This window comes from Gigantopelta aegis, chromosome 3, assembly GCF_016097555.1.
Source record: "Gigantopelta aegis isolate Gae_Host chromosome 3, Gae_host_genome, whole genome shotgun sequence".
Lineage (NCBI taxonomy): Eukaryota > Metazoa > Mollusca > Gastropoda > Neomphalida > Peltospiridae > Gigantopelta > Gigantopelta aegis.
Window position 1 is genome coordinate 68,224,494 of NC_054701.1, and position 12,051 is coordinate 68,236,544.

Here is a 12,051-nt window from a genome sequence, read left to right on the forward strand (position 1 = left end):
AAACCCACACCCAAAAACATTCTGATAAATTTCATGGCCAAACAATTTTTGTCATTGTTATACAGAATGGGTCTTAGCCCAGTGGTATAGCGCTCACTTGATGCGCGGTCGGTTTTGGATCGATCCCCCGTCAGTGAGCCCATTGCACTATTTCTTGCTCCATCCAGTGCACCACGACTGGTACACCAAAGGCCGTGGTATGTGCTATCCTGTCTATGGGATGGTGCATATAAAAGATCCCTTGCTACTAATCGAAGAGTAGCCCATAAAGTGGTGACAGCAGGTTTCCTCTCAATATCTGTGTGGTCCTTAACCATGTCTGACACCATATAACCCTAAATAAAATGTGTAGAGTATGTCTTTAAATAAAACATTTCCTTCCCTTATTTAACAATTCAACTGATTTATTTTTCTTGACATTCTTTAATTATGATACCGATTGGTATCAACAAAATCTTTTAGAAATTAATTTACATTGTACAAGTTTACATTAACTCTCAACAGACTGGTTTCTGTACAATTTCCAAAGCAAGACCAAGAAAACATACACTGAACAGAATCTTCAGCAAACCAAACACCTTATGAGTAAAGCCGCACCCCCCCCCCCCAAAAAAAAAACCCCACCGAATCACACACAAGACAAACAAACAGTAAGTATTCATTATTTTTATTTTTTGCACGAGCCAGTAACTGTACAATAAGTACTAGCTACCAAAAAAAAGAAGTAATAAGTTACAATCAAATTTTGTTTTCGGTACGTACAAATTTGAGATGATGAATAATGTGCGATCATCACAGACATCTGGTAACTAGTCATCAATGCCAACAATTATGGCAACCAAACTCCCCATAATCCCTTGGCAATGTGGGGTCCCATCAAAACATGTCACAATTTGGTCTACCTTTTTTAATACTGGTTCTACAATACACATCCTTTCATCCTGCATGCCAACCTTTTTCATTTGTTGTAATATCTGTAAACTGACCTAAAACAAAAGCATGTTCCAATAAAGATATGTTCATATTTACAAGTGGCAGATGAAATGAACAACATATACACAATATTAGAATCTTTACACAACGTTGAGCATACTAAATACAGTATAGTACTTTTCAAAACATAACTTAACATTCCCCAACCGAGATCATTTTCTAGCTAACTAAAAATATATATATATATATATTTTTATATAATATAAACATCAAATATTGCGTTTGATAAAATTTGGTTTGCCAATTTCAAAACATGTAGAAAAACATGTCTTCTTCTTTGTACACAAGTTTTAAATTGTATTGATGCACCAGCATGTACACTGTTCAAACAAAGTGAGGAATATTTACAAAATGACTGCATGTTTGTTGTTTTTCTCTACTAACACATGTACAAACATTATTACCTGTGACAACAAATTCAATATTTCACATTAATCTCAAAACTTCTTGTGTAAACTGCAAAATACATACATGTACCAGTATAGACATTTTCAGACTAGGAAGATGGCGATTTGTATACAACATACTGGATCATCAATGCTGCCAGAACAATACTGCATTCCCAACAGTTTTCAGTTGTTTAGTTTCCCCTATTACAATTGAATAATCACACGATAAAATGAACCATGACAGTCAATGTATGTTGCTTTTCCTGGTTTTCTTTATTTGGATGTCATGGTTGAAGAAAATGCAATGATATCAGATCATATGTACATAAAAAATTTCCCAATATTGAAAAACATCACGATTTCATAAAAAATATAAACATCTTTTGATCTAATTTAATTATGTAATCTGCTTTTGTCAAATGAGAAATCTGGAAGATCATAATTTGCTCAGTTTCAACAATAACACTAATAATGAATAATCTAATTTGTGCCCTTTACACTGGCCCACAAGATTAATTTACTGACAACTCTATCTGCAAAGCTGAAAATCAGGCAACACTTCTATCCTGCTGATTTAATTAGGGTCACAGACAGGAATCGTATTACAACACAAATGACTGCTAGGAAACACAACTAAGGATGCATTCTATAAGTTGCCAGTTTTTCACCATGGAAGATTGGCAACAAAATTTCTTAATTCAATAATGGTTAACAAACATAAGTATTAGCAGATTTTTTACATAATTGTTTGAGAAATGATAATTTTTTGAAGGTTCCAGAAAAGAAAAAAAACATTTCAAGGCAGGCCTCTCTTTTTGATATGACTGAATGAAAATGAAGCTTGTAGGTCACATGGTCATGTTTTAAAAAATACTGGTTGTTTTATATGGTGATCATGTCAAGTAAGGAGTGCCCTATAACAAATCCCTGAATATAAAAATAGTACACGACTTGGTACTCGATCATAATCATTATTAATGCAATCTGGAATTATTATCCAATCGTCCAGAAACACACAGATTAGTTCAACCGTAAACTTTTGCACATCACTGAAATGACATAATGTATCAGTTATGTACCAACCTTTAATAATGTACTAGTACAGTATATGTTAAAAAAAATATTCCCACAAGAAATTGATACATATTTGATAAGCATGAACTGTCCCGTATTTAAAAGGACTTAATTGTTTTGTATTATATATGTTTGGTAACATACACACCCCTCACAATTTAAAAAAAGATTATCCCTTTTTGTAACTGTCATATCCAGTAATAATATATACTGCATTTACTACTTAAAGAGGGGTGGGGGTGGTAAAACATTTCTGGCATATTTTAATTTTAATAATTTCCAACCCTAAAGTGTTAATTTTTTTTATACCTTTACTGTTGATTGGTTACCCTTGAAATTTTTGACAAGAATCACGATCAAAGAGATAGAGATTGAATGATAGCTAATTTTTGTCAAAAGGAAATGTTCATTCTGAGAAAGCTCAAATAAGCAAAATAAAACTTCCGTCGTCTCTTTACCCTTTTCCTTGCAATAAATTTAATCCATTTTCTTACATAATTTCTGGTTGGTGGGATTTGCAAACTGTAGTGTTGCCAATATGCGACTGACTGATTATGAAGACAATTTAACTACATTAAATATTTTCTGGTAACGTAAAACACTTCATGGTTTTCCCCGATTCTGACTACAGTCTGTAGGTGCAAGGTGACGATTTACAACAGAAAAATACCCTTGCTTAATAAAATGAAAATTTAATAAAAATGGAAATTATTCTTCATGGACATGTATAATTATTCCATGATGCAGGTGCCAGTGAATTTTTTGCAATAAACAATGTTTTATCTAAAAAAGATAAAACATTCACTATATAAAATTATGATAGTTATAAATGTATTCTGACCAAACATTTATTATTTAGAAATAATTTTTATGAGTATAGTTTAAGAAGTAATTTAAAATGTTCAATTCTCAAATTCATTAGGTTTTTGGTGGGGTTTTTTTAAAGATTACATACAACATATTTTATAGTAATAATATGGTATGTTTATGTTACAAACACAAATATCTAAAATGTGCAGATACACACCATACCCCCATTATTTGGTTATGTCATTTTTCATATACGAGGATAAATAAAATGAAACAGGTAGAAATAAAATAACATAACACTGATGTTTAGAAGGTAGCATAAATAAATACATTAAGCTTCAAAGACCAACGAATGAGCTGTTTCAACAGCTAACTTAAGTACACAATACATGAAGATGTTTTGTACACTGAAAATAGTATTAAATCAAGTAACTAAGCAGTACCCTCAGAATATTACTTGTAGAAAAACAAACACAAAAACTGCTCCCAGCGCAGTTGAGATTGTTATACACAAATACAAATATGTTATTAACAATTTATTGCCTTATTTCAAACTGGTTTTGTCAACTCTTACAAACAAATCTATGCCATTTACATGATTCTAACAGCTAAGACTATACAGAAAAGATATAATTTAAGATTTAAATATCAACAAGAGCCCAGCAGGGCTTGATACTCTGCTAAGAATCCATTAAGGAACAAACACAAAGTGACATTGCAGCCATCGATCCTTGGCATTGTGTTGTGTGTGTTAACCAATCAGAGACCATCTTATATTTCAAATTTATTCAAATATTTAAAAACAAATATCACTAGCGGAGGACCTGGTACAGAAATACCAGTATGAAATGTGGTAGAAAATATATTTGTTGTTTTAATAATACGAGTTAATCAGAATACCTCCAGGTAATGAATAAAAACATGTTGGTCACATTTCATTAAACTCTGTTCAATCAATGACAAGAGGAAAAATGTCAGAGCTTGGCTAACAAGAGATGACCAACTTCAGTAAAGTGGTGAAACGTGCTGGAAAGTTCTTCTGATTAATAAGCCAGGTGTCAGTGCTATTAAAGAAACAGATTAAAATCTTGTTTTGCATAATGCTAATTATTTTTAATTGGCAATGCTTTAACCTAGTATAAGGAGGGATGTGATTTTTTTTTTATATAACTTTTCATCAGATTTCACGGATTTTTGCTTAAAATAAATTTTCACAAAATAGATTGAAATTGATCTGAAATGCTACCAAGGTTTGTTTGACGATTCGGAGAAAGAAGATATGATTGGAAAAAACTTTCCTTTAATGTAAAGTAATGAGTGAAAAGTAGGTTGCAGTGACCTACCTAGTTATAGTATGTGACACACTGTCATCCCCAAGTTGTACATGCATGCAGAGTTTGACGATCCTGTATGAATTGGTAAGAAAGATGTGCTCCGGAGAAAAAAAGGTTTACTGACGGACGGACATAATAGGACAGGCTTATAAAAAATGCTTTATTTTAAGTAGTGAATACGATTTGGCTTTAAGGTCATTTCAGCTTTTATTTGTAAATGGGCATCACATCCCTGACTAGGTGAAAATATAATATAAACATATTCAATCAGGCAAGTCTAAGACATGTTTAAAAAACCCAGCTCCAAGATACTACATCTGTTATATATTTCTAAATTTTGCTGTTTCAATTCTAATCTTTTAACAGCATCGCACAATTTCTTTCTCCCATATCTGTATTTCTATCTAAAATGGCAACAATACAAATGCATGTGCTTACTCAGGGTTTGTTTGAGCTGCCATTAGTCAAATCAGCAAATGTGATTTAAAGCTGAATTTAGCTGATACCAATTTTTTTTATAACCATTTCGTTTAAAAGTCAATTTGTAGGTGTATAACTATTTAGAAAAACAATTCTGTTTAGCTGAATATTACTTGAATTTGGCTGCAGATTTTCTGATCAAATTGCTATTAATTTTTGGCGTTCAGCTTAAACATTACTTCCTATATAAATAAACATAAAGGTAACTCTTTTTAAGCCATTTATTATTATTTTGCTCAAATGACTAAATAATATCTTATATTTAAAACAAATTGAATGAAATGAGTAGGTAAACAAATTAATGTATGTTTGCAGAGGTGTTACACCTATTTAAAAACTAATTACATATCTATTGAAAATTATTTTATGCAAAATAGCTGAAATCAAATAAAAAGCCGAAAAGAACCATTTTTAACTCTTCACTCATCAAATATAAACTATAGCACTGACAGCTGGCTTCACACAACAATATACACTAAAAACAGATTTACTTAGAAAATTTGTTTCTAATTTTCATTATTATTCATACGGTAAGTTGAATAAGACTAATGGAATTTATTGCATGTACATGAATTGTTCAATATTGGTATTGAAAATTGTTTATTGTCATGCAAACTTGAGACCCTGTTCTGTCAATGAAATATTTTGAAGGGTTAAATACCTGAAAGACTTATTCACTTCTTTTTTTTTAAACTTAATTATTTGTGGTACCTATCCCACCAAACAAAATTACTGTAACAAACAGTGTATGATTACCCAATTATTACGTATCAAAATATCTACTTGCAGCACAAGTCTGTAGCCAACCAATGATATCTGTGCACTATTTTTCAAAATCAGAAGCAATTATTTCTAAAAATATCTTTTAAAAAGACTTTTTAAATCAATATTTTTTTTTTTTTTAATAATTTTTTTTAAACTAGTTATGAAACATATTGTAAATGCTATTCATTGTTTCCAGTAACGGTTCAACCACTTCACAAATATTGATGACCATTATGAATTCAGAATTAACACATTAAAAAATCTTCTGAAAACCCTTATTTTACAATTAAGTTACAATATTTACCTATTACGAGACAAAATGAACATCAAATTCTTGCAACATTCAGGTAATTAGTATCTTAATTCAATGTTACACTGTTCCTATTCAACCTGGCCGATAAAAGTAACTGTTGTAATTATCTGAATAGTTATTATGAAAATAATCAGATCCCAACTGATACGGTAAACTGTCAATAATAAACCAGGAGTAATGTCCCTTTAATCATCCATCAACTTTTTCTTTTGTGACTTTTAGAAGCCCACAGATCATACTTTAACATGATTAAAAGTCACCAATATGTAAAGGAACATGTAATGTCCATACTTAAAGAAAGCTGTACAATTGTAGCTTCAGTCTCCCAACATGCAGCAATACTATATCAGTCTTTGATATGAGCCAAATCAAGGCAAGCTGACGATTTGACCTTAATTTTTATGGTCTATAGGATAAAGATAATAATTAATGATGTCGGATATCTGCTTTATCCTGTTCAGGCTGAATGAGAAATTCCCCATTCTTACATTCACAGGATAAAGCCAATATCCAATGTCATTAACTAGTTATTCTCTATGAAACATGTGGTGTTTTAACAAACTTTTATCACCAGTCTTTATATCAGTCAGGAATATTTGTGGAGAAATTGTAAGATATCATATTACACAGCCAATTGAATATCCCATCTGTGCCCCTTTTAAGACAAATAGCTACTGCCAGTAGGAGCACTTTATACCAACACTACTATAAAATGGTTTTGGAAGGTCGATCGGCCAATACTGGTTAAAAATATATAACATCAATTAAGACGTGTGATTAAAATCAATCCTTATTTCTCAGGTTTCTAGAAAGTACATGGGCCACCAGGATATCAACACTTCATCAGGCATACCTAAAAACTGACCTCTTAGTGACTCTTGTCAACAGAATTTCACTTACTTTTTCCAGACATTTTGTGATTTTTTATTTACCTTCCCCATAAATTATAAATAAAAATGAGTAATCATTTCACAGATGAAAACGTCGGATATGACAAAACAAAATGTTATTTTCCAACTAAAGAAGAGGTACAAACAAACGATGTACCAATTTGCAAATTATCACAAATAGAAATGAACATACCAGAGGGCCTCGTAAGTTGAATAAGTTGTGCCCAATCCCTTTGTATATTATATGCAATAAAATATGTTTCAGACAGAAATTAACAGCTGAAAAAGTATAGATATTTGAGTGGTCCAGTTTGATGAATTCTTGAATCAGTGTTCCCTTAAAAAATATACAGGTATAACATTATTATTTGGTGACATCACACAATTTGATGTCAGTCAGCTGCAAATATTAGGCCCTACTAAAATCATTATTAAAAATAGAGAATTAGTTTTATTACATACAAAGAAACAAAAGGGAGAAGAAAAAAAAAGGATTAAAAAACCCTCGGAATTGTGATAGTGTTGTCATATTTAATCTACATTTCTCGGACACCTGAATGTTTTATTTTTAAAATAACATCTGTTTGTGTCATAGCTATTAACAAAATACAATGTACCTAACCCATAGTTTTACGTAATATGGTTTTTAACAATTCAGTGCACATCTTTAGAAGTATAAAAATAAAAATTTAATATTGGTTGGCTTATTGCTTTATAAGAATACTATTGAGATTCACCATGTAAACGGAGGATAATGAATATAACATGATTAAAAAAACCTCTATGGTTCTGTATCTCCATATGACATCATGAGTGGAGATGGGGAACACAGTAAGAGACTTAGCTGTTATCTCTGGGACAAAAATAAAATTCTGCCAAAAGAAAAGAAAAAAAAGAAAGAAAAAACAATTTGTGCATTCAATTGGGTTCCAATATTTAAAGCTGCCAGTAAGTTGTTTCCCTTCCAACAATGTTATAAATAGATCACAGTCTTCGCATCCAGCGTGTGATGGTCTCGTAACTTCTTCACACAAAGGCGTTCAATGCATGGTACATCTGCATGAGGACAACAACATGAACTGGAAGGCAAGATCGACGATCGTTCATGGCTGGGTCAAATGTCAGCCACGACAGTGCATTGTAGTGTTCAAGAACAAACCTGAAAATACAAAATAAACACCTGTGTAAAACATAGAAAGCGAGTGCATTTTCTAATAGGGACCTTGGGACCTGATTTCAGTACAGCCTTCTATCTGAAATTCATCAAATCAAGAGGAAGGGACACTTGGGTTTGTGTTTATAAAACTTTGAAGTCCGGACTCAAGGCCTTAATACAGTCTCACTCATACTAAACCTCAGAAACTTTTCAGAATAATAATTTCATCATATATGTCTTGTTCTACATACCAACACACAAACTTTTTAAAGTTTAAAATATCATTTACAAGGCTGTAATGGGTTACGAAGAATAAAATATTGTAATGTTCCAAAGATCAATCGCAAATTACTAGTGGCTAAATATTAAAACGGTATTCTAAAAGATTTATTTTAAAACATTTTAAGCACTAGCCCATTAGACTAATTGGTTACCATTTATCATTGGCTTGAACTGAAAGAGCACTATCAGGCGTCATGCTAGCAGATTTATAAAACTCTGCTTTCTTTTACCAGTTCTCACCTGAGTACTTCACAAGTTAGGTGTGAATCCAGGGCATGGCTGTTGCGGCCTTGGTTATGAGGAAGGAATTCGTCTATACTGGATGATGTATGAATGTGAAGGGCAGACTGAAAAATAAAACAATTATTGTTCTAAAAAAATGACTCATCAATATTAATTAATGGCTGCAAAGTAAAACTACTTATTATACTTTCAATAAAAGAAAACCGTGGCATTTGAGACTAGAAACTTTTTTATAATAAAAAATAATAAAAAACCAAAACAAATTTGGTCATATGATGAACAAGAAAGGAAAATTTTACCCATGACGTTTTGGGTCCATTATATGGTAACGTCAACACTTCGTCTATTAGGAACAGAAAACACATTGAGATCATACAGGCTACTTCTTACCAAATAGCACTAAAATATGTTTTAGTCTGGACTTTCCCAGAGACAAATTTAAAAATTAGTTTGTTCAGTAACACCACTCAAGCACATTGCTTGAATAATCATTGGCTATTTCCAGAGGCAGGACGTCAAATACCAGTCTTCTCTTCTTCTTTTTCTTCTAAATCTTCTTCCTTCTGATTCTCTTCCCTCGTATTCACTATTTTCTTTGTTCTCGTTTAAATCTCGGATCATAAAAATATATAGTTACATTATAGATCACTGTCCATGTCCAACTGTATGCATGTGTTGAATTTTAGTCTGAATCAGTTTCTGTTAGTTCTGTTATTGTTAACATATTTTGTTGTTGCTTAGAACATGGATATATATGCAAAGCAGTGATTTGGGACTCCCAACGTCGACACTGCTATATGATCTGTAACAATAAATATTTAGTTATAATAGCAAGAGATTTTTTTATCTGCTCCATCTCACAGACAAGGTACCAGTCGTGGTGCACTGGCTGGAACGAGAAATAGCCTAATAGGCCCACCGACGGGGATCGATGCCAGACCGACTGTGCATCAAGCAGGCACTTTACCACTGGGCTATGTCCCACCCCCACACCCACAACGAAAACAAACAATAACTGACAGGCAAAGAATACACAATAACTGTCAAGACAGGAAACAAGAGAACACAGTATTCTTACCTTGAAGACACTGGGACACATGTGTTCCCGTTCTGGACATGAAGACCAAAACCACTTTGGTAGTGGCCCTAACCGTGCAGTGGACACGTAATAGCCCATCGCCAGCGGCTGCTGCATCAGTTTGACGTCATTCTGAGGATCATTCATGGCACTTCCTCCCATCTGTAATAACGTTAGCTTGAATAAATACTTTGCTTAGAGAACATAGAGAAAACCGTGGAAAATATATATAGCCAAAATGTAACAGATTTTACATGCAATCGTGAAAAAAGAAGACCCCCCCCCCAACAGTTAAATGAAAATCACATTATACATGAGCAATTTGAGGGTGGGGAGAGATAACTGTTATGGTTTTAAAATACTGTTCACATTTTATATTAAATATCTTCCTAAGAAAAGTTGTTATATATACACTTGTGGCTAAAGTTGTGATTTTCAAGCAACAGATATTTGTTTGACATTCTTTTCCTAGCCATGGTAAATACAGTAACGGTGCTAACAATAATGTCAAACAACCAAACCAGGTTTTGTGATGTAGCATCACATAATTTTGATATACACTCGTCTTCAACTGGTTCCTGTCATAAGCAGAAGATTCCCAAAACCCAATAAAAATTATGTTTTCAAAATTGTCATATTATGTTATAATTATGAATATCATGTACATGAAAACGTTCCTGGACCACAAAGCAGAAATTAAAATAAATTGCAATGCTTGTTAACTTACAGCTGACTGTCCATCAAGTTTCGACGAGTTTTGTAAACCTCTGTCATAGTTCAAAGGTGAACCCGGTGGTGAATTGCCACCAGGTGGGGATGTGTTAAATGCATCGTCAAAGACCAGGTCACTTAAAAAGTCCATGCCATGGTCCATTTGTCCAAGTTCATCATTTCCAATGCCGTTTAGCATATCATCTAACTCCAAATGACTATTTCCAAGATCAAGCTGCGCTTCTGGGTTCAAGGGGTGACTATTGGCCTGTGAACAATGAAGAGCAAATATGATTATTTGAGCTTTTGTATACAGTGTATATAGTGATGTTTAAAATATAGCCACACATGCAAACAGTGTCCAATAAAATTACTGTAAATATTTAAAGCGACTGGCCCTAGGTTTTGGGGTCCATACATTTTCTACTGTACATATAAAAAGCTTATGCCACTACCACAAACAGCAGGACAACTAGCAACACACTGAATTTGCCAGAATAGATCATTTAGGCAAGAAATTGTAAGTATGTGTAATTTTAATAGTTAAAAAAACCAACCCTCTATAATAGTTTGAAATATTTAACACTGCCTAATAACCAGGGCTGGTCTCTTTAAGAAATTGGGAGTACACGACACTGAAAGTTAACAGTCGGTGAGAATAGATTTTGTTTATAAATACGAATACTTTAAATGATCCATTCACTGGATTATACATCATGTTTCTTACACACCCATTGGTGGGAACATCATTCGTTATTTTTGATACCACATACCAACAGCACATATACGTGTGATAACCATTTAACTTTCTGACTACAGCAGGCGAGATATCTCGCCCGACGTCATACCAGTCAACATACTGTACACTGTATACAGTGCATTCCCCAATTCATATTTCCCACCGTTTTGCACACGACATTTACCGGAAACGTTTTTTTCTGAACAGGAAAAAGTTTAGTTTACAACATGCTAGCTTTTGTTTGTTGTTTTTCAGTGGAGTTTTGAGGGTTTGTTTTTTGGTTTTCGGCAAGTATTTTCGCTTGACAACAATGGCAGCATGTCACGATCATTTTCAGGGATCTATAGCTGATTGTGATAGCTAATTTGATAATAAACTTGATCGATTTACCAAGAACGAAAATCATCAAATACTGCAATGTGAATCGTATAACTACTGTTATTGGGAATAATGGACATAAATACTGGACAGCTGGCCACAAATACCCGTAGCAAACGTGACTTTTTCTCTCCTAATATTAATCACCATTAACTGATCTAAAATATCATAAAAATACAAAAAGCAACAAAAATAGTACTTACCGATTCATATATGAACTTTATTTTATGTATTTATAAAACATTTAAGTGAATATGTCAGTAAAAATTATAAACTTGTACCCACTCAACGTGGTTTTTGTCAAAAATTAATTCAGTAGTCTAAAGGTTAAAGACATACGACTGGTTACGATGACTGACAACAAAACATCCTCTTTGCAAGTCTTTTAGCATTGCACTGCAAGATTGCTAAGTTGC

General features: G+C 32.9%; 1 protein-coding gene across 2 annotated transcripts in view; it reads right to left on the bottom strand.

Annotated features, from left to right (window-relative positions):
• Positions 1-651: 651 nt before the first annotated feature.
• The window catches only part of LOC121368927 (mediator of RNA polymerase II transcription subunit 13-like), a 60,701-nt gene continuing 49,301 nt past the window's right edge, over positions 652-12,051 (bottom strand). The window contains exons 25-28 of one of the 2 annotated variants that reach the window (XM_041493688.1): positions 10,535-10,786; positions 9,808-9,969; positions 8,727-8,833; positions 652-8,207 (exon numbers count right to left, since the gene is read on the bottom strand). In XM_041493688.1, coding sequence (XP_041349622.1) covers positions 8,075-8,207; positions 8,727-8,833; positions 9,808-9,969; positions 10,535-10,786 — 654 coding nt within the window. In that variant the 3' untranslated portion in view covers positions 652-8,074. Of the gene's footprint in view, positions 8,208-8,726; positions 9,970-10,534; positions 10,787-12,051 lie in introns of both variants that reach the window. The other variant, XR_005957532.1, reaches the window with a different exon arrangement.